Source organism: Aotus nancymaae, unplaced genomic scaffold (genome assembly GCF_030222135.1).
Source record: "Aotus nancymaae isolate 86718 unplaced genomic scaffold, 86718_ANA_hifiasm-v0.15.2.pri h1tg000059l, whole genome shotgun sequence".
In the NCBI taxonomy this organism is placed as follows: Eukaryota; Metazoa; Chordata; class Mammalia; order Primates; family Aotidae; genus Aotus; species Aotus nancymaae.
The window spans coordinates 51,744,721-51,768,979 of record NW_026988473.1 but is presented as its reverse complement, the minus strand read 5'-3'; the positions used below and the strand labels follow the sequence as shown (position 1 = coordinate 51,768,979).

At 38.7% G+C, this 24,259-nt stretch overlaps 1 protein-coding gene across 6 annotated transcripts in view; it reads right to left on the bottom strand.

Moving 5' to 3' along the window:
• RIC3 (RIC3 acetylcholine receptor chaperone) overlaps nucleotides 1–24,259 on the bottom strand; it is a 79,386-nt gene that overhangs the window by 25,968 nt on the left and 29,159 nt on the right. For 4 of the 6 annotated variants that reach the window (XR_010338359.1, XR_010338358.1, XM_064365212.1 and 1 more), the window contains exons 2-5: nucleotides 21,215–21,441; nucleotides 19,490–19,565; nucleotides 18,222–18,315; nucleotides 9,853–10,001 (exon numbers count right to left, since the gene is read on the bottom strand). Coding sequence is in view for 4 of the 6 variants with exons in the window: in XM_064365212.1 (XP_064221282.1) it covers nucleotides 9,853–10,001; nucleotides 18,222–18,315; nucleotides 19,490–19,565; nucleotides 21,215–21,441 (546 nt within the window). In the remaining 2 variants the exon portion in view is untranslated. The remainder of the gene's footprint in view (nucleotides 1–9,852; nucleotides 10,002–18,221; nucleotides 18,316–19,489; nucleotides 19,566–21,214; nucleotides 21,442–24,259) is intronic. The other 2 variants (XM_012456719.2, XM_021675128.2) reach the window with 2 other exon arrangements.

Below are 24,259 nucleotides of genomic sequence, written 5' to 3'. Positions count from 1 at the left end.
GCACTCCCATGTTCACTGCAGAATTAGTCACAATAGCCAAGTGCAGCATCAATGTGAACATCCATAAATGAATGAATAAAGACAATGTGACACATAGACACAACAGAATACTACTCAGTTTTTTTTTTTTTTTTTTTTTTTTTTTTTTGAGATGGGGGTCTCACGCTGTTACCCAGGCTGGAGTGCAGTGGTGCAATCTTAGTTCACTGCAATCTCTACCTCTTGGGCTCACCTCAGCCTCCCAACTAGCTGTGACTAGGCACATGCCACCATGCCTAGCTAATTTTTGTATTTTTTGTGGAGACAAGGTTTCACTGTGTTGCCCAGGCTGGTCTTAAACTCCTGGGCTCAAGTGATCCACCTGCCTAGGCCCCTCTAAGTGTTGGGATTACATGTGTGAGCCACCACACCTGGCCTACTCAGCTTTCAAAAAGGAAATCCTGTTATTTATGACAACATGGATGAACTTGGAGGACATTATGTTAAGTGAAATAAGCCAGGCACAGAAAGACAGATACAGAGTAATTTCACTTATATGGGGAGTGTAAAGAAGTCCAGATCATAAAGAAAATAAAATGGTGGTTATCAGAAGCTGGGGGACTGGGGAAATGCTAGTCAAAGGACATAAAACTTTAGTTGGATAAGAGGAATGAATAAGTTCAAGAGATCTATTGTATATTATACAGACTACAGTTAATAACAGTATGTTGTATATTTGAAAATTGCTAACAGAGTACATTTTAAGTGTTCTCACCACAAAAAAAAAACTTAAATACGTGAGGTAGTGCTATGTTAAATAGCTTGATTTAGCCATTTCACAGTGTATACATATATCAAAACATCATGATGTATACCATAAATCATATAATTTTATGTATTAATTAAAATAAATAATTTTCTTTTTAAAAGAGGAGGAGGCCCACTGAGGAAAACAAAATAATAACTCATAAAACTGCTAAGGTAACCTATGTAAGCCAACATTACTGGTTACTAAAGACCATCATTAAAAATATAAGCAAGCAACAAAAATTCACTGCTCCTATGAGGAAACCAGCAAACCAAAACTATACCAATAGTCTCTAATAAAATAGTTAATGCAGGAAACAGTAGTTAACATCAACCAATTTATGATTGATATTCCCAATAATATTCAAGAAGGCACTGCATTTATAAAACCTAGCCAGTCTTCAATTTTAAAAAGGAGCAAACAAGAAATAAAAATGAGCTATTGAATAGAAAGCCATAATAGTTAAAAAAAAAAAAAAAAATTAAGGCTCAGCAAGAAAATAGCAGATTGGGCCAGGGGCAGTGGCTCACGCCTGTAATCCTAACACTCTGGGAGGGCAAGGCAGGCAGATAACCTGAGGTCAAGAGTTCAAGACCAGCCTGACTAACATGGTGAAACCCCAACTCTACTAAAAATAAAAAAAAGTTAGCCAGGAGTGGTGGTGGGTGCCTGTAGTCCCAGCCACTTAGGAAGCTGAGGTACGAGAATCGCTTGAACCCAGGTGGCAGAGGTTGAAATGAGGTGAGATCACGCCATTGCATTCCAGCCTGGAAGACAGAGTGAGACTCCGTCTCAAAAAATAAAAATAAAAAAGAAAGAAAGAAAACAGCAGATTGAAATAGACATGGTTGAAAACCAAATTAGTATATTAGAAGTCTAAGTTGAGGAATTCTCCCAGCACAAAGATAGAGTGATAAAGAAATGGAAATTTAAAGGCTGGCTTTAGCTCAGCGGTTACTTCAAGTACATTCTAACCACCTCTCTGGGTTGTTTGAGACCCGTGGGTGCTCTCCAGCCCTTTAAAAAAAAAAAAAGGAAAAGAAATGGAAATTTAAGCTGCATGGCAAACTGATCAACAATATCCAATTTCAGAATTACTGGAATTCTAGAATGACAGAACAAAATAGGGTAAATGGGAGCAATAATCAAAGAGATTATAAAAGAATATATCCTTTAGCTGAAGAAAGCCTTGAGTCTTCAGATGGGAAGGACTCACTAAATGCTTGGCAAAAATACTATGAAAAATCCACACATTCACATACACTCAGACATATGCAGATTATCCGACCAAATTCAGATTTTTAAGTATAAAAAGAAAATAAAACAAATGGCCAGACAAAAAAAAACAAGCTAGCTAACTAAAAACAGGTAACCTATTGAGAAAAAGAAGCAGACCAGGATAAGATTTCTCATTTTCAACATCAAATTAAAGTAGAGATTGAAGCAATATTTTCAAACTTTTTAGGGAATATGGCATAATCAACAATTTTATACCCAGCCAAACAATCTGTTTGCGAACAGGTAAAAAATATGTACAGATATCCAAGTACTCAGTACACAACACTATATGGGAAAAAATATGACGGTATTCTTGACAAATACAAAATTAGTCAAAATTTAAATTCAAGAAAGATGATGAGACAGTGGTAAACAATGAAATCTGTAAGAATTATCAATATAAAATAAGTATTGATAATGTAGCCTAGGAATTTAATGTTGTTGTTAAGAAATGATACTTAAAACAGAAAAGGTTAATAGCTTTAAAAAATAGTATCACTTGTAGCTAAAATTCCATATAATTTCAACAAAACCTAAAAGGTAGATAATAAACACAATAACAATTTACCTATTTGGGAACAAGGTTATGTAATGAAAATTGCAATTTGGAGGAAAAACTGAATTTCGTTTCATTAATTACTAGTGAGATTAAAATTTTTTTTACATGTTTCACAGCTGATTGCATTTTTTTCTTTTGTGAACTGCTTATCTATAAAAATATCAGTGTTTTCTAAATTACTTCTAGAACTTTTTAACATATTAAAGATATCAACCAGGCACAGTGGCTCACATCTGTAATCCCAGCACTTTGGGAGGCTGAGGCGGGCAGATCACTTGAGGCCAGAAGTTTGAGACCAGCCTGGCCAACATGGCAAAACGCCCTCTCTACTAAAAATAAAAAGACAACTTTTTTCAATTATATTTGTTACAAATATTTTTCCAGTTTATTCTTGTCTTTTAAACTGTGTGATATTCTCTGATCTGCAGAAGGTAAAAGTTTTGTGTATTCAAGCTACACAATCTTTTCCCTTAGAATTTCTTGTGTTGCTTTAAAAAAAAAATAACCTTGTTATTTTGAGATAATTATAGATTCACAGGCAGTTGTAAGAAATAATACAACCCAGGCACAGTGGCATGCACCTGGAGTCCCAGCTACTCAGAGGCTGAGGTGGGAGGATCACTTGAGCCCCAGCCTGGGCAACATGGTTAAGACCCCATCCCTTTAAAAAATAATACTTATCGTAATACAGAAATCCCACGGACCCTTTATCCAGTTTCTCCCAAAGGCAACATCCAGCAAAACTGTATTACAGTATACAACCAGGATATTAATATTAATATAGTCAGTATACAGAACATTTTCCATCACCACAAGGATCCCTTATGTGCCCCTTTTATGGCACATCTACTCTTTCCTACCCCTTTTCCCCTCTTGACTCCTAGCAACAACTAATCAGTTCTCTATTTCTATAATATTGCCATGTCAATTATAAATGGAATCATATAGTATGTAACCTTTGGGAATTAGGTTTTTCCGACTCAGCATAATTCTCTGGAAATGCATCCAGGTTGTTGTATATATAGTTCATTTATTTTTATTGCTCAGTGTATACCAGAGTATATATGTACCACAGTTTATTCATCTACTAAAAGACATTCAGGTTGTTTCCAGTTCTTGACTATTAAAATTAAGCTGCTATAAATATTCACAAACACTCATATGCAAAAGTTCACAGCTGCTTGAGTCATAAGAGTACAAAGCTAGGAACAGCCCAAATGTTCCTCAACTGGTGAATGGACAAACAAATTATGGTATAAGCATATAACTAAAAAAGGCTGTTCTGGACCCAACCTAAAAAATGTTACAGCCTTAAAGGATTCAACTAATTTCTGCTAACCTAACTGCTTACCTAATGAAATCCAACATTATTTAAAGTACTAAAATGAAATCCAGCACCTAGTAATGTAAAATTTGTCATATCCATCATCCAATCAAAACTTACCAGGTATGCAAAAAAAAAAAAAAAGGAAATTAGGACCCATTACCAGCAAAAAAATTAGTCAACAGAAACATTCCCAGAAATGGCATGGATGATGAAATTAGCAATTAAAATGGTCAAGAAAGCTACTACAGATATGCCTCATATGTTTAAGAGAGTAAAATGTGAATAAATGAGAGGTATAAAAAAGACCTAAAAGAAACTTCTAGAGATAATATTTGAAATTAAAAAACACTGAATAAGATTAATAGTGGGTTAGATGCTATAGAAGACATCAATAAACATGAAGACATAGCAAAAAAAACTACTCAAAACTAAGCATGGTAAGAAAAAAAAAACCTGAAAAAAATTGAACAGACCTTACATAACCTGTGAGACAATATCAAACATATATGCAACTGGAGAGCCAGAAGGAGGTAAGCGAGAGACACAAAGACAAAGATCATTAATAAAACAATGGCCTTGAAAAACAAGAAAAAGGCAAATTAAACCAAAAGTACAAGAAAGAAAGAAACACAAGTCAATGAAATAAGAAACAACAACAAAAAAAATAGAGTTCTTTGAAAAGATCAACAAGGTTGATAAACCTCTGGCCAGCTTGATCAGGAAAAGAAACAAATTACCAATATCAAGAATAGAAGATAAGATTGGCAGAAGATGGCTGATGATTAGCAGCTCAGGCACGTACCTCCCAGTGAAAGCGCAAAGAACGAGAGGACGCCACACTTTCAGACGAATATTTGTTGCTCACGGACCAGGAGATTCCCAGTGGAGGAGCCCCACGGGTCGCCAGGGCGACTTTTGTGGCCGGCGTGGTGGTTTTGCTGGTGCCTTAGCACGCCAGTTCTTGGTGCAGAGTCCGGAGATTCCCGGGCAGAAAAGCACCATCAATCTTAACACCACTGTTTTGGCCGGCTCAGTGGATTGCTCAGATCTCGGCGCAGGGAATCAACAAGTTGGACGTCAGAGACCCAGTTAGAAAGCCGGTAATTATAAAGACGACAGACGGACAAATATATAATGAAGGGAAGAAACCAGCGTAAAAAGGTAGAGAATACTCAAAATCAGAATGCCTCTCCCTCTACAGGGGATTGCAATTCCTCATCAGTAACGGAACAAGGCTTAATAGATTACACGTGTGTTCCAATAACAGAAGCAGGTTTCAAAACGTGGGTGATAAGAAACTTCTGTGAATTAAAAGAACTTGTTCTAACCCAATGCAAAGAAACTAAGAACCTTGAAAAAAGGTTTGACGAACTGTTAACGAGAATGGACAATTTAGAGAAGAATATAAGTGAACTGATGGAGCTGAAAAACACAACACGAGAACTTCGCGAAGCATGCACAAGTTTAAACAATCGAATTGATCAAGCAGAAGGAAGGATATCAGAAGTCGAGGACCAGCTCAGTGAAATGAAACGAGAAGACAAGAATGCAGAAAAAAGGATGAAAAGGAATGAGCAAAGTCTCCAGGAAATATGGGACTATGTGAAAAGACCTAATTTACGTTTGATAGGTGTACCTGAATGTGATGAAGAGAATGAATCCAAGTTGGAAAATACTCTTCAGGATATCATTCAGGAAAATTTTCCCAACCTGGCAAGGCAGGGTAATATTCAACTCCAGGTAATACAGAGAACACCACAAAGATATTCTTCAAGAAGACCAACCCCAAGGCACATAATTGCCAGATTTATTAGGGTTGAAATGAAGGAGAAAATACTAAGGGCAGCCAGAGAGAAAGGTCAGGTTACCCATAAAGGGAAACCTATCAGACTTACAGCAGATCTCTCAGCAGAAACCCTACAAGCCAGAAAAGAGTGGGGACCAATATTTAACATCCTTAAAGAAAAGAACTTTCAACCCAGAATTTCCTATCCAGCCAAACTAAACTTTATGAGTGAAGGAAAAATTATATCTTTTGCGAACAAACAAGTACTTAGAGAGTTCACCACCACCAGGCCTGCTTTACAAGAGCTTCTGAAAGAAGCACTATACATATAAAGGAACAACCAATATCAGCTTTTCCAAAAATATATCAAAAAGCAAAGAACTTTAACACAATAAAAAATTTACATCAACTAATGGGCAAAACAGCCAGCTAGCATCAAACGCCGGTATTAAACCTATATATATTTTAATTGGATAAAAAGCCAAAACCCATCGGTATGCTGCATCCGGGCCCATCTTACATGCAACAATACACAAAGACTCAGAGAGAAGGAGGAAGATTTACCAATCAAACAGAGAGTAAAAATAAACTAATAAACAAAAAGCAGGAGATGCAATTCTCGCCTCTGATAAAGTAGACTTTAAAGCAACAAAGATCAAAAGAGGCAAGGAATGACATTACATAATGGCAAAAGGATCAATGTAACAAGAAGAGCTAACGATTCTATAGATGAACGAGATAGAAAATTAACAAGGATATTCAGAACTTGAACTCAGACCCGGAACAAGTAAACTTAATAAACATTTATAGAACTCTCCACTTCAAATACACAAAACATACATTACCACCTCACACCTATTCCAAAGGTGACTATATAATTGGAAGTAAATCACTCCTCAGTAATCGCATAGCATTTCATAGGTTTAAATTAAATATTGGTTGGCTGTTTGTTATCTTCTTCCCTTATTCCTTCCTGACCACATCATTAAGTATAATTATCAGTATAAAAGAGCTTTTCAATACCCATTACTAAATTGCATTCTAGCCTGGGCAAGAAAGCAATACTCCCATTCTCTCTCCCTCTTTCTTTTCCTTCTCCCTCCTCCCCATTCTCTCTCTCTCTTTCGCTTTCTTTTTCCTCCTTCCTATTCTCTCTCTAAAAAAAAAAAAAAAAAAAAGAATAGAAGAGAGTACACTCCTACAGATCTTACATACATTAAATGGATAATTAGACTATATAATGAACAACTTTATACTAATAATAAAGTTGACAATATGGATGAACTATGTAAATTCCTTGAAAGGAACAAACTATCGAAGTTCATTCAAGAAGTGAATGACCTGAATGGTACTATATCCATAAAACACATTAAATTCAGACGTCTTCCCACAAAGAAAACTCCAGGCCAACTGGGTGCAGTGGCTCATGCCTATAATCCCAGCATTTGGGAGGCCAAGACGAGAAGACTGCTTAAGAACAATTCAAGACCAGGCATGAGTAGCTGGGCCTACAGAGATGCACCACCATGCCTGGCTAATTTTTTAAAATTAAAAAAATTAAAAATTTAAAAATTAGCCAGGCATGGTGCATGCCTGTAGGCTCAGCTACTAAGGAGGATGAGGTGGCAGGGTTGCTTGAGCCCAGGAGATCAAGGCTACAGTAAGCCATGATCATGTGCCACTGTACTCCAGCCCGAGCAACAAAGCAAGACTCTGTCAAAAAAAAAAAAAAAGAAAGAAAAAAGAAAAAGGGAGGAAGGGAGGGAGGGAGGAAGGGAGGGAAGTAGGGAGGGATCCAGACCAAGATAGTATCTTTGGAGAATTCCACATAACTTTTATGGAATAAATAACAGCAACCCTACAGAAACTTTTCCAGAAAACAGAAGAAGGAACACATCCCAATGCATTTTATAAGGTCAGGATTACCCTGAAATCACAACAAAAGACATTACAGGAAAAGAAAATCACAGACCAATATCCCTCACATATGTAAGACCTATACACTGGAAACTACAACACACTGCTGAGAGAACTTCTAAAAGAGCTAAATAAATGGTGAGATATAACACGTTCATGAATTAGAAGATTCAATATTGTTACGGTATCAATTCTTCCAAACTGATCCAAAGATTCAAAGCAGTGCCAATCAAAATCCCATCAGGCTTCTTTATAAAAACTGACACACTGATTATAAATTTATATGAAAATGAGAAGGACATAAGAATAGCCAAAATAATTCTGGAGAAAAAAATCTGAACAACTTGAACTACCCAAAATCGTGACTTACTATAAAGACACAGTAATAAAGACCGTGTGATATTGGTACAAGTAGAGACATACAGATCAATGGAACAGAACAGCCCAGAACAGACTAGCACATGCATGGTCAACTGGTTTTCAAGCACATGACAAGCTAATTAAATGTAACAAAAGAAGCTGAACAATTGAGTATTTAATATGGAAAAAAATAAACCTCAGTCCTGATAGTATCTATAAAGGTTAACTCAAATTAGATCACAGGCCTAAATGTAAAAGCTAAAACCATAAAATTTCTAGAAAACACAGGAGTTAGGCAAACCTTGGGTTAGCCAAAGATTTCTTAAACAGAACATAAACAATGTAAATCATAATAATTTGAACTAAAAAATAATAAATTGAACTTCATCAAAATTTAAAACTTCTGCTCTTTGAAAGATGCTGTTAAGAAAATATAAAGCAAGCTACAGACTAGGAAAAAACATTTGCAAAATGCAAAACTGACAAAGAACTTGTACCCAGAATATATAAAGAACTCTTATAACCCAACAAGAACCTAATCAACCCAATTTAAAAATTGGCAAATGATCTGAACAGACACTTCAAAGATACACAGATGGCAAATAAGGACATGAAAAAATGTTCATTATTAGTCATTGGAGAAAGGTAAATTAAAGTCACAATTAAGATATCATTTTACACTCACTAGAATGGCTAAAATTAAAAAGACTGACAATACCAAGTGTTAACAAGGATGTGGAGTAACTTCAACTGCCATACACTGCTGGTGTGAAGAGAAAAAGTACAGCTTAGGAAAGCAGGTTGACAGTTTCTAATAAAGTTAAACATGTGGCCAGGCATGGTAGCTCACACCTGTAATCCCAGCAGATCACTTGAGGTCAGGGGTTTGAGACCAGCCTGGTCAACATGGTGAAACCCCATCACTACTAAAAATACAAAAATTAGCTGGGTGTAGTGGCAGGGGCCTGTAATCACAGCTACATGGGAGGCTGAAGCAGGAGAATCCCTTGAACCCAGGAGGCAGAGGTTGCAGTGAGCTGAGATTGTGCTGCTGCACTCCAGCCTGCGTGACAAAGTGAGACTGTGGCAAAAAAAAAAAAAAAAAAGTTAAAGATATAATTACCTTAAACCCAGAAATGTCACTCCTAGGTATAGACCCAAAAGAACACAAATATATGTTCAAACAAAGACTCATATGCAAAAGTTCATAGCTGCCTGAGTCATAAGAGTGCAAAGCTAGGAACAACCCAAATGTTCCTCAACTGGTGAATGAACAAACAAATTATGGTACAAGCATATAACTGACTACTACTCAGAAAGAAAAAAAGTACAGATACACTCAATTACAAACATGAATGTCAAAAGTATTATGCTAAATCAAAGTAGCCAATGAGCATATGCAGTATGATCCACTTACGTAGAAAAGGCAAAACTAAAGGCACAGAAGGCACTTCAGTTGTCACCAGGGGCAGGAGAAGGGCATAGCTGCAAAGAGTGGGGAGCTTTCTGGGGTGACGGAAATGTTCTTTATCAAAATTATGGTGTGATTACACAAACTCGTTATTTGTCAAAACTCATCCAACTGTACATTTAAAATCAGTGAATATTACTGTTTACATATTATGCCTCAATAATGAAGCTGATTTTTTTTTCATTGCATTTTAGGTTTTGGGGTACATGTGAAGAACATGCAAGATTGTTGCATAGGTACACACAGGCAGTGTGATTTGCTGCCTTCCTCCCTATCACCTATATCTAATGAAGCTGATTTTTAAAATATCTGTAAGATCTCTTTTCTGGGCTGACAGCTAAGAAAGAAATGAGAAGACACTGTTTACCTTCCCAGTCCTCCATGTAAGGAGCCTCCTCAGCTTCTTTCTCTGGAGAAAATCTGTCAATGAATTTTCCTTCTTTCATGACCCTGGTGATTTCTCGGAGCTGATGCAGCAACCGTTTCTCTTGGTCAGAAGTCACAGTCTGTGCTCTGCTTAGAAATATCAGACAGTCCAACCATTTAGTGGTAAATACTCCTAGGCAATGGACATAAACATCACTATGGTCTGTCTGGATACTAGAATAGAAAGTGCAATTGCAGCAGATAATTATTCTAGGATTGATCCTCAAACTGCATAGCTGGGAACCAGAGATGTTAGTTCAATGCTTTGATTTTATAAATGGGAAAACTAAAGCCCAGAATAGATTAAGTGATTGCCCAAGGTCCCGAAATTAGTTAATGTCAATACTAGGACCAGATCCCAGAGGTCTCAGCTTTCAGTTCAGTGTTTTTTCAGTGTATCTCAATGCCCTGATTCTCTAATCACCTAACAATTTCACTGTTACTCACATTACTCCATTTACTACAAGCCACTTTTCTCTGAAGCAAGTCATCAAAGGAAAATGTTCTGGGCCATTAGCCTCAACCAGGGAAAATTTATGCTACTAGAAACACCAGGCTAAATTTACCTGTGCAGGTATAAGGATATATTCTAAAATTTCAGAGGTGAGTAATTTTGAAAATTCAATCATCTAGACTAGAGAAACTGGGGTCCACAGAGGAGAAATATTGTTTATATATTCATACTGCCAGTTAATGGAAGCACCATAACTAAAACCATCCACACTTCTGATCGCATTCTGTGCACTTCCTGAAGCACAGTGCTCAAGTTCCACATTTTGGAAAACCTGGTTTGAATCGCAGCTTAGCTGTGTGGCTCTGGCAAATATGTCCAAAAATAACATGAGACTCAAGGACAATAGTATGATTATTTTCTTTGAGAGGAAAGCACTGCATCACACTGCTAGGCAAACACGGTCCTACTTAGAAGACAGAACTATCTGCTTTGAGACCAGTTTTATCTAGCAGCAGGATTTAATGGAGGCCACTTATTCTCCTCTTAAAACCCAAACACAAGTTAATACAACACTTACAAAGGAAAAATGATGCACTCTGTACTAGCCTTGTGGAGATGGTCATGTATTTTTCTAACACCCAGTTCTGAGCCTGCACTTACTTCTTTTTATGCTCAGCCTAACTAACTTTAGCCTTAATGACTAATAGGGAAAAAAAAAGAAGAGTAGTTCTCCTTTCAACATGAAGATAGTAACTGAGGATATGAAAAGCCAACATTACCACAGACCTCAGTGAAAGTAAAAACAAAAACACCATGAGCTCTACTTCTTCCATACTAAGTAGCTTCAAAGCCATGAACTACTAAAGATGCCTGTCTGTTCCACATTCAGCTAAAATCCTATCCTTAAGTAGGGCCTCTGATAGCTCAATTCTTCCCATCAGTACAGGAGTCCTGACTCTCCACAACTGCTCATGTGCCCCACATAACCCCTAATTCTTACTGTTAAAACAACCCACTTTGTGTGAGGCTTCTGGAGCAGACTAGAAGAGCTTAACTGCCTATCACAAACGCTTGTCCCTTTAAGTGGCACATGTTACTTTTCCAGACTGTACACAGGCCTTTCTGATCTTCAATGAATGACTCTTAATTCTGTTTCCTAAGTCACGGGAAATCAGAAGCCCTTATCCTAAAAGATGGATAGGCCAGGCATAGTGGCTCACGCCTGTAATCCCAGCACTTCGGGAGACAGAGGCGGGTGGATTACCTGAGGTCGGGAGTTCGAGACCAGTCTGACCAACATGGAGAAACCTCATCTCTACTAAAAATACAAAATTAGCCAAGCGTGGTGGCACATGCCTGTAATCCCAGCTACTCGGGAGGCTGACGCAGGAGAATCGCCTGAAACCAGGACGTGGAGGTTGCAATGAGCCGAGATAGCGCCACTGCACTCCAGCCTGGGCAACAAGAGCAAAACTCCGTCTAAAGAAAAAAAAGAGGATGGGTAGACAAGAGGAAGCAGGAACAGACAAGAGCTTTCCCAGAGAACTCCAAACCAAAGCATCCTCATTTCACTCTAAACAAGTATACTTTTATTGTCCATATCATGCATTAAACATTAATCATGGTCTACCTTATGACATCTGAATTTACTGCAATGAATATTTTTATGGATTCCTTATAGTCTCAGCTTGGTTTGATACTCCTACAGGACAGTAATAATTAAGTTCACAATAGTATAGGCATAATGCCATGATCACTGTTAAGAGTTCAATAATTATGTATTAGTTTGACTTGTTCCCACCTCCTCACCATCCATTATTTCCTTCCACCTCTCTGAATTCTGAATTCCATTCTATCATTTTACCAAAACTTGCAAAAACTTTTACTCCTAAGTGATTTTCACTTTACTAGTCCAAGGATCTTTTTCTCATATTTCATTCTTCTTGACTTCTCTATATCATAGACCATTCTCTCTCCTCGAAATCTAGCTATTGAGACATTTGTATTCCTCCCACTTCTTTAACCATTCCTTTTATCTATGATTCTGGCTCACTTTCATCCTCCTACCTCCCAAAACAATTTTCCCAAGGCTCAATCCTAAGACTCTCATTTCTCCATTCTTATAATCATACCCTCAGGAAGTTGACCCAGTATCATGGATTAGACCATCGCCTCTACAGAAAAGATGTCCTAAGGCTACCTTCAATCTTGACTTTTCATGCAAACCCCCGTCTCACAACTCCAGTTATTTCCTGGGCTTCTGGGCATTTCCATTTGAAGGCCTTTCAACTATGTTAAAGTTAACCTTAAAGTCACCTCTTGAAACCAAGTCCCAGTTAGCTCAGGATCGTGAGCAACTGCATGAACACGTAGCCCAGAAGAGGCTGAGTATGGAAGATTCTAAGATGATAGAAAAATAAAAGGTCACAGTTGGGATATAGCCTCACCAGAATTTTGAATTCTATAAGCCTAGCAGAGCCATCAAGTTCCAAATCCAAAAATTAAGTACAGAGAATTAAACAGATTTTAATAACACCATTCATGGCTAGAACAGAACTCAGACCAGTAAAAGAAGACTTCAGGCTATGGCAAAAGACTCTGATATGCCTCAAAGATTATCTCACCTTTCTCCATGGAGATTTTCTCCATCTCTGACTCCCAGCCAAATGACTTCCAAACCTGAGCCCTCTGCTCTGACCGCAAGAACCAAATTTCCTATTGCTGTTTCATATTATACATGGATGTTCTAATGGCATCTCAGACATACTCAATGCTAAACTCATGATCTCAACTCCAAAGCCTTATGTATTTTCCCTTCTTTTGTATTTTATCTTGGTTAATGCCATAATCTTCCTTCCGGTTTGGCCGTAAATTTCCAATGCATCTTTATTTACTTACTCTTCTTCATTGCTCTTAATCTGGTTAGTTTTCTTTTGGGGAACCAGCTCCTCCTCCATTCATAGTGCAAAGGTTAGGGTGAGCCATCCATCCCCTACCCTCTCCTTCAAGGCTGGCCATGTGACCCACAGCTAATTATCATCTTCCATTCCTTGGCTGCAGGGATTGATTCAGGGATAGATATAGGACCCAAGTTGGGCCAACTGTACTTCTGGACCTTCAACACTGTGAAGCCTGAACTGAATACTTGTGACATTAAATTCATCCTGGCAACAGTCCATGAGGAGACTGTCCCTTTGTTCCTGCTCCCTAAATGCCCAAAGCTGCTCTGATTACCACCTTTCCTGAAACCTGGATGTTCAGCTATTCCTTTGATATTATAAGTTACCCCATATTCTTCCAATAAATTCTGCCTCCTCATACTCCAAATTTTTTGCTAGCCAGAGTTGGCTGCTTACAACAAAGGAACACCGATACAGCCTGTGATTTTTTTTCTTCCATTAGGTCCCCTTAATTTGTCCCCTCTTTTCCACTCTCACTGGCTGATTTATTACTATTTGCTGAAACCTTTTCAATAACCTTCTAGCCTGTAGTCACTCTATTACTGTAAGAGCTATTTTTCTAAAGCACAGCAAATTGTGACATTTCTCCTCAAAAGCCTTCGGAGTCAAAATAAGTGTATATTGTGGATGGAAAGGACCTAGGCAAACAAAAAAGCATATGCAAAGTCCTAGAGGCAAAAATGTACAGATATTTTAGAGGAACAGCAAGTGGTCAGTGTGGCTGGACCACAGAGAGAGTGATGAAGAAAGATAGAGAGAGGTACACAAGGCCAGGTCACTTGGGCCCATGTAAGCTATGTGAAAGATCCTGCAGTTTTTCAAAATCAAAAGGGACCTGTTGAAGGATTAAAACAAAAAAGATAATCCATCTGTTTGGAAAACAGAAAGAAAACTGAAAGGAGGCAAAATTAGAGAAACCACACGAGATAGTTATGGCCTATGTCAAAAACAGGTATTCATTCATTAATTCATTCACTCACTCACTCTTTCTTCATCTAATACTTTTTTTTGAGGCTTTTATGTGCCTGTGCTAAGCTCCAGAGCTAGGAAGGATAATCCCTGACCTCAGGGAGTCTACAGTCTTTTGCAGGGAGACAGACTTATTAATTAAATAGAAATGACAAGACATGGTGATTGATGAGATATGGGAAGTGAAAGAAAAGGTGAATCAAGGATAACATCTAATTTCTGCTTTGGGCACCTAAGTGGATGACAGAGCCATTTGCTGAGATGGAAATTAAAGGTAGAGTAGGTTCAGTTGAGGGATATATATTGAATGAATCTTGGACATTCGTTCATTCAATTGATATTTCTCATATGGTGAGGCTAAAGGTAGGTATTTATGAGATATGTTCAATGGGCTCTGTATATAGAGATCAGGAACTGAAGTAAAGGACCTCAACAGGGAATGGTCATGATTTCCTCTTCCACCACAAAAATGTACAAATGCTTATATCAAAAGTGAATAGGGACTGGGCATGATGGCTCACACCTGTAATCCCAGAACTTTGGGAGGCCGAGGTGGGCAGATCACCTGAGGTCAGGAGTTCAAGCCAAGCCTGGCCAACATGATAAAACCTTGTCTCTACTAAAAATACAAAAATTAGCTAGCCGTGGTCATGTGTGCCTATAGTCCCAGCTACTTGGGAAGCTGAGGCAGGAGAATCACTTGAACCCGGGAGGTGGAGGTTGCAGTGAGCCAGCACAGCAGCCTGGGAGAGAGAGAGAGACTCCATCTCAAAAAAAAAAAAAAAAGTGAATAGGTATATTCTCATTCAATAAGTATTTGCTTAGTACCAACTACACAAACACAGTGAACAAAATAGGCTAAGTCTAGCCTCAAAGAGTTTACATTCCAGGAATTCATGGCAGAAATCTGCAGTTCCACATACGTACTCAACATGCTTTCCAGGGCTCTTTGCTGCCAGAGGTTGCACCCTCACTGCTTGACCATATCATGCTTCTAGCAGGTAAACTGTTACAACTGGGCTTGCTACTCCAGAAAGGAAATTTTGTTAATCATAAGGACAGAAATTAGGACACTTCACTTCTGATTCCTAGATCTTTTCCTTAGTCTTTGTGTCCTTGAGCTGAACACTGTGCTTAATATCAGACAGAGCATGGCACAAGACTGACATTCTAGGAGTCATTATTTAAATATGTGTACAGACCTACATCCCTCACAAGTAAAAGCTTTCTGAGAAGTTTTATTAGATAATATAAAAAATTTTCCCCATATTTCTGTTCTTAAGCATTCAGGTAAAGTTTCAGAAAGTTTCAGAAACTGCAGAGTTCTCGAATTTTAAGCCAACATCCTGCAGTTATGGAATATTATATAAAAGGACTTAAGAGGCTGTAAATGAACGTGTCTCCTGCTTTACCCCCAGAAACCCAGAGATATGATACAATTTTGATCTGACAAAACAAATACTGGAATATTTTGGGCTTTTCCAATAATTACAGAAGCATAGACTTGTAAAAGAACACGTCACAGAAACTGAGGTTAAAGGACACAAATGCAGGTGCAAAAGGGAAAACAATGTAGAAACATGGTGCTTTGTTTCAATATTTGTCTCCTATACTCATCTTGAAACTTAATTGCCATTGGAAAAGTATTAAGAGGTAGGACCTTTATGAAGTAACTAGGACATGAGAGCAGAGCCCTTACGTATAATATATCTAAAGCATTAGTTCAAAGTATGATCCTTAGTAAGTGTTCAATAAATATCACACTCACAATATTATACACTCACACAGATATATTCATGTATTTATACAACTTTGATGCAGCAAGAAGACCCTCACCTGCCTGTAAACCCTAGACTTCGCAGCCTCCAGAACTGTGAGCTAAGTAAACCTCCATTCTTTATATATTACCCAGTCTGTGGTATTCAGTTACACCAACAGAAAACATACAAAGACATATGGGCTGCCTAGCCCTTACAATTTTTAGGGTATAAGTCCCATAGGGTCTACCTGTAAGGATAAAAGATGTTGGATTAAGTGTCAAAGAGAAAAATCACATCTTATGAACTAAACAATAAGAGATTTGGTAAACAGCCAGGAGCCATGCTCTCTCTTCAGTGAGAAGACAGCTGCTCCCCAGTTCCTGAGAGGTAGGGTAGAAAATGTTTTACACAATCTTTGCCATGCTGCAGGCTTCAATCAATGTGTTCCCAAGGAGTCCACACCTCAGCGACTTATAAAAAGTAAACATCCTAGGCTAGGACCTGTAGCCCCTGAAACAAGACAGTACAACTCCAGATGTGGTATAGGGACAGCTTCTCTGCCTTGGCACATAAAACAAGGAGAAATAAACCTGGCACAAAGAGGACAGACAGTAGTTAGGGATTACAGTATTGCATCCCTGGCTTGGGTTATAGATACATGGTGTACATGGGTTGAATGGTGGAGTAATTTGAGTTATGGGAGTCTGCTACTCAACAGTAAATAATAATGAGAAAATATCTTCATGCAGTCTCTTACCCCAAGCTCCAGGAGTTGGGTCTCCCAAGTGACAAGCCCTGCCCATAGGTATTCATCTATGGTTTCCACGACCCTTAGGTGTGGCCTGGGGTTTCCAATGGCCCAGGCGAGTGTACAGATATTTTTTCAGGCACAACTGTCTATAAAAGCCTGGGTAGTTCTCTACCCAGACTGTAGGTGGCAGCTACAGAGTTAGGGCAGACAAGGCCAGAAAAGTATAATTGCACAAATTGGTTTAGTCACACTCATACAAATAGTCGTATGTTAGATAATGTATATAAAGCATTTAGTTCAGAGTGTGGTCCTTAGTAAGTGTTCAATAAATATCAACTATTACTATACATTCACACAGATATATTCACGTATCTATACAACTTTGGGGAACACTCCAGATAGTAACTCTGCTTTCCAGACAGAAAGAAGATCAAGACTCCTGGGCCCACACAGGCAAGGTTCATCCTCATAAATGTCATTTCAACAGCACTGCAGATATTGCAGAGAAATGCCAGGTCAGGGGGCTGCAATCTGAGAATACCCACTCTCTCCTATCCAACCAAAGATAGGCAAGGCTGGAGCCAGTAAACAGAGAAAGAGGCACAAGGTACTAGTACTATAAGGGATGGCAAATAGAAGAGGCTAAGGTAGAGCAATGATTTCCTGGGGCAAAAACTACACAATGTGCCCATAAACCTGCAGGAGGGACATTTTGACATTTTCTTCTGCAAGGGATTCTGCCACTCGCCCTGACATTCTTCCTCCATCCTTGCCAGAAGAACTAGCTGAAACTGAACCTCAATCTCACATACTGGTTTTTCCCTCCTGCCTTCCTATATCCACATTGTCTTGGTTGTTGTCCACTTCCATCGACCTCCTGAAGCTACCTTTTCAGATTCTCAGTCAGCCTGGTAGCAAGAGGAGTGTCTTCCCTTTGGGGCATTCTAAATGGCTAGTTCGGTTCTTAACATGTAATTTACATGTCTAATTCTGTGCTGGCATAGTCAACACAAACATGAATGCCTCATCTGATCACACTTGCTCTCTTCTCTCATTTTGTCTCAAGTAGAAAGTCACATGTTCAATAATCTGGTTTTACTTAAAAGTATACTATTTTAGACAGTTAGGAAATTTTCTTTCTTAAGTCCTAGTTATTTCACCCTGTAGGAGTTACTCACAAATTTATTCATTTTCACAATAATTTGCATAACATTAAACTTCTGAAAACTCAGGCTGCTTGAGAGTATGGGAATGAAAAGTGTTAAATGAGAAAGAATATGTAAATGACATATTCACAATTTAAAAACTGACAGTACATAAAATCAAAATAAGTGGTCTATTTATCAAAAAAAGAGCCTAATTTTGAACTGATTTTCTAAATGAGAACTAGTCTGATCCTGTTACATGAAAACCTACCTCTCACCATTAGGTCCCACTCTGTTGATTAATTTTTCCATGGCTGCTTCTGTCTCCTTCAGTTTTTCTTGCAGGTGAGCAAGCTCAAAACTGGCTGAAAAATAAGCAACAGTCTAAGAACCATCACAGACAACTCCCTAAGCCTGTTAGAGAGACCACACATTTTTAAAAAAACTATCGTACTGTTGTACTTCCCATTCTCATTTAAGAATACAGCAGTTTTATTAAAAGATTCTGTGAATATTTAAGATTTTCAAAAAGTATGCAAAGTGTGACTGGGATATTTAGCTCCATAGAAAATCCAGAAGTAAGGCCAGGCACGGTGGCTCATGCCTGTCATCCCAGCACTTTGGGAGGCCAAGATGGGTGGATCATGAGGTCAGAAGATCGAGACCATCCTATCCAACATGGTGAAACCCTGTGTCTACTAAAATACAAAAAATTAGCCGGGCATGGTGGCGCACACCTGTAGTCCCAGCTACTCAGGGGGCTGAGGCAGGGGAATCAGTTGAACCCGGGAGGTGGACATTGCAGTGAGCCAAGATCATGCCACTGCACTCTAGCCTGGCAACAGAGTAAGACTCTGTCTCAAAAAAAAAAAAAAGAAAGAAAGAAAGAAAAGAAAAGAAAATCCAGAAGGAAATCCAAAAAGCAGTCAAAAAGCAGTTACAATCCAGATAGACATGACTTCCCACAATGCTTATCAAGTCTCTTCATTGTGGGTGATAAATTTTTCATAGGTTATTTTTCCTGACATACATTCTATTTTTCCTGACATTCTATTCTAGTCTATACATTCTTTGAGGAAAGAGCCATGTTGTATAAATTTAATTTCCCCAGAGAACATAGAATATTCTAGTTGTGTAATAAGTAACGGATGGCCATATTTCAAGAGTCAGAAGTGTTAAATTCTTTCCCTAGATCTAAAAACTGATTTTGGCAATGACACAATTTCTCTGCCTCAGTTTTCCTCTCTGCTACCAATATTTTGAAGTCTGGAAATGAGAATTCATTCCAAACATGAAATATTAATTTGCTAATATATAAAAACATGAACTGGTAGTTTTGTACTTTTTGTAGCTATCCTTTCCTTAAAACCCCAACATCAATATAAAAACTTCTGAGAATTCCCAGAACTAAGGCAAAAATGGCATCAGATTAATTTGGAGCAACTTTTGAGAAATGCTCTTAAGACATACCCACATACTGTCCCTGTGGCTGTAACTGACTCAATGATACCTGTGAATATGCTGAGAAGGGGCACTTACTAATTTTCCTGTGGGTGTTTCCAGGTGTGGCAGTGGAACATTTCCCATCCTCTGCAGTTGTTTTCCCCTTTGAGAGCTGAGAATTGAAGGAGGTATAGCACATCAACAGCAGCTCAGAACCTCAAAGTCACGGAATCCCTCATATCAAATAAAAAAAAAGAGGTTGGGAGACAAAAATGAAGTCAGAAATGAAATCACATAGCAACATTAGAGAAATACCTCAAAAAAAAAAAAAAAAAACACACACACCAGAAGATGAGAACGTTCCAAGTAAAAAATTATCAAGGCACAAGGAAAAAAATCTCCCTACAGGTCATCTTCCTTGCTCATGCTCATCCAAAAGGGATGTGTGGTATCCTAGGGGCATTCTTACAGACTCAACTCAGACTGCCTGCAGAATTCCTGGGCAAGAAAGTATTCATCTTACTTAAGATTGCTCTAGGCTGGGTGCGGTGGCTCATGCCTGTAATCCCAGTACTTTGGAAGGCCAAGGCGGGTGGATCATGAGGTCAGGAGATTGAGAGCATCCTAGCCAACATGGTGAAATCCTGTCTCTACTAAAAATACAAAAGAAAATTAGCTAGGCATGGTGGTGTACACCTACAATCCTGGCTACTCGGGAGGCTGAGACAGGAGAATTGCTTAAACCTGGGAGGCAGAGGTTGCAGTGAGCCAAGATTATGCCACTGCACTCGAGACTCTGTCTCAAAAAAAGAAAGAAAAGAAAAGAAAAAAGAAAAAAGATTACTCCAGACAGGAGGGCAAAGTGAAGCTTCTGCTTCTACTTCACAGTGCATGGCCCTGTGGCCTGCAAAAGCCTGCCAGGAGGTGGAACTTAACTGAGGGTCTGCTTTAAAGAACCCACACCCATGTCTCCCCAGAGCTAGGAAATATCAGGCTTAATTTCAGGATGGACAGTTCTGTCTCAGGAGAATTATTGGAGATAATATCAAAAACAGCATCTCATATTCCTGTGGAGAAAAAAGGAGGACAAAGTGGTGTCATTATTTGGTCTTACAGTGGCTATCTGGATATCACTGTGCCAATCCCAATAATAAAATTCTTCTTAGAAAATCTTTTTTTTTCTTGAGATAGAGTCCTGCTCTGTCACCAGGCTGGAGTGCAGTGGCGTAATCTCGGCTCACTGCAACCTCTGCCTCCTGGGTTCAAGCATTTCTTCTGCCTCAGCCTCCCGATTAATTGGGACTACAGGTGCATGCCACCACACCTGGCTAATTTTTGTATTTTTTTAGTACAGACAGGGTTTCACCATATTGGCTAGGCTGGTCTCAAACTCCTGACATTGTGATTCGCCTGCCTCGGCTTCCCAAAGTGCTTGGATTACAGGCTTGAGTCACTTAGAAAATCTTTATATTCCTTTTCAGCTTGTAAAGATGTTCAAATTTTTAGGGGGTGGAGTGGGGAGGGCTTTGAATTACATCACTTACTGGATTAAGAACCAGAAGATCCAGGTTCAAGTCCTAGTTCTGACTTTTTAGTTGTGAATTTTGGGGCAAAACACTTAAACACTGAGTAAAGATTTCTTATGTGAAACTGAAATAATGGCTATTCTAAGTACCTCACAAAGAGGAGGCAGGATTTAAAGAAATGATGGATTTGAAATAATTTTATGAACTATAAAAAGTTTTAATGTAGACAATGATTTTCATTGCCATAATATTAAGATTTTCATTGATGTAATATGATTAAGATGACTCTACTTACCTTAAATAGAATGTACAGTATATATAAAAAAATCCCAAAGCCATAGATTGGAATAATCTGCCCCATCAGGCCTCTTCCACTACCTCCTCCTCCAGAGCCTCCACCTGATCCTTTGGCCTTTGCAAATGCCTCTGCAAGGTGAGACCTCTGGAAACGAGCCCCAGGAGTCTGGCCATCTGAGGGTGCCTGGTGATGATGCATCATAGGTGGAAATCGGCCCAACTTTCCTGAGAAGATAATAATCAGTTTTTATCTCTTCTACTATTTTCAAGATGGCTATCATGAAAACACCAAAGCATTAAGGTATAAATAACAGAGGCCAACTCAAATAAGTTTAAGAAAAAAAAAAGGGGAACTTAATTAAAAAGATACAGAGGTATCACACAGATACTAAATATGATGTGATCATCTCTAGCTCTTCACCAAACCCATTTTCTCTTCCTTCTGTGTCCTGAGCTAGACCATATTTTTCAGACTCCCATACAGTTAAATGTGGCCATGTAACTGTGTTCCAGCAAAGGAATGTGAGTAATTGTGCTAGCTCAAGACCTGGTCTATAAAACCTCCCTTGTTATTCAACTCCATGATCATTTCTCTATTGCAGTATGGATGCTGACACCCAGGGGGACCTTGGAAGTCATGGGTAGAAAACAGAAAAGCCTCCATCAACCTGAACTCCTAAATAACTATGTAGTGCAGAGCCCTCCACTGCTGCCGCCTCACTAACTTAAGAGTCATCTGGACCTGTTTGCCTGAGTAAGAAATCAACTTCTATTGTGTTAGGGTCTTATACACTTTGTCTATTTGTTATAGCGGTTAGCCACCCCTAACTAACATAGATAAGAAAATGCAATGTGGTCTCAGGAGAAAAGAGAACTAGAAACAGGAAAGCCATTTGGATCCAGGACAGGTACTTTCACATTCTAACTCAATCTCTCTCCCTCTCTATGGGGCCATAAGGTGTTTTGTTTTTCTGTGCACATCTTCTTTATTCTCCTTTCTTTGCAGGCCATTTCTCTAGCTTCTTTGTGCACATAGGGGAAGATGGTCACCCCCACCCTCCGATTTGCATGTTCTTCAAGAGGCTAGCTGAAACATCCAAATTTCAAATTCCTTGGAGGACGACTAAGTACTCAGCTTGGGTAGGTATACATCTCTTTCTAATCAGCTATACCTGAGCAGACAAGATTCATGTAGCACAAGCAGGGTGAAAAAGGGGCTCAACCTTGTGAGTGGAAGAGCAGGGCTTGGGCCAGTGGGCAGTGGTGGGGAGGGGCAGAAGCAGGGGGAGGTGTTGCAATTATTTTCTTGCATTTTTTTTTTCTTCCATCAAGAGCAGTCAAAATTTAACACCAACTGCCAGAAAGGAATCTTCAAACGGCCACATAAACAGGCTTGCATGAAAAACCACTGAGAAATAACATGATAGAACAGAAAACACTAGAGAGCGTAAATAACACTCTAAAAATATGAATAAAAAATTGCTGGATTTGATTTGAACAAAATTGACAAAGATGTGGAGAGGCATGAATGCTCATGTACTGTGGGTAACAGTGTAACTGACACAGATATTCTGCATAGTGATCTGGCTGTACTTAGTGATATTACATAGGTACACACCCTATGATCCAATGATCCCACTCTGGTGAATAAATCCCACTGAAAATCTCAAATAAGGTTATATACATGTGAATTACAGACTTTATAGACCTACATGAGAATGTTTGCTGTGAAAACATTGTAGCAGGGAGTTTGAAGTAACTGATTTCCTTTGAAAGAATGAAAAATCAAAATGGAGTGAATATAAATATGGAATTCTACATAGCTTTGGAAATCACACTTTAGATATACCTACAGCAACGTGAATACATCTTTAAAAGCATAGTATTAGGTTAAGAATAAGCAAATATCATTATGTAGGTTGAAAACGCACACATAATGATGTATTTTTCAAGCAACTATGTAGGTATACAGACATAAACACATTAGAGTATAAGCAAATACCATTATGTAGGTTGAAAACACACACATAATGATGTATTTTTCAAGCAACTATGTAGGTATACAGACATAAACACATTAGAGTAGGTGCATATGAGCAGGAAAGGAACTGGAATGTGGGTTAAGCATAAAGGACTAAAAGTAAAAGAATAAAACAAGAAAGTAAACTTTCACTGACAAAATTAATAAAATGCTATGAACTGAGAACTGTCTTTAAGTTGTTGATGAAGAGTCAAACTCTAAAGCATTTCAAGAGATTTCTTCTGAGCTAAATGAATGACCATGCCCATGACACAGCCCTCAGAATGTCCTGAGAACATCTGCCCAAGGCGGTCAGGGTGCAGCTTGGTTTCCCACATTTTAGAGAGACATGAGACCTCAATCAAATACATTGGTTTGGTTCAGAATGGCAGGACAATTTCAAGAGGGGTGGGTGTGCTTCCAGCCTATAGGTAGATTTTAAAATTTTCTGGTTGACAATTGGTTGAATTTATCTAAAGACTTGTGATCAATAGAAAGGAAATGTTTAGGTTAAGATATAGGGTTGTGGAGACCAGGTTTTCCTAGTTTTATTGTGCAGAGGAAACTCTCAGATGGCAGACTTCTGAGGGAGTAGGTTGTAAAATGTTTCTTATGTGAAAGGAAAATATTATGGGCCCCTTCAAGGTGGGCAACTGCTCACAGCAAATCTGCCTCCCATTTCTATTCAAAGTCATCCTTCTGCTCACTGAGACAGATGCGTAACTGACTGCCTCCTTTGGAAAGGCTAATCAGAAATTCAAAAGAAGGCAACCATTCCTCTCTCACCTATCTGTGACCTGGAAGTCCCTTCACCACTTTGAGTCTTTCTTTGCTCCAAGTTGTCTCGCATTTCCAGACCAAACCAATGTACTTCTTATACATATTGATTGATGTCTCATGTCTCCCTAAAATGCACAAAACCAAGCTGTGCCCTGACCACCTTCGGCACATGCCGTCAGGACTTCCTGAGGCTATGCCACGGGCATGCATCCTGAACCTCAGCAAAATAAACTTTCTAAATTA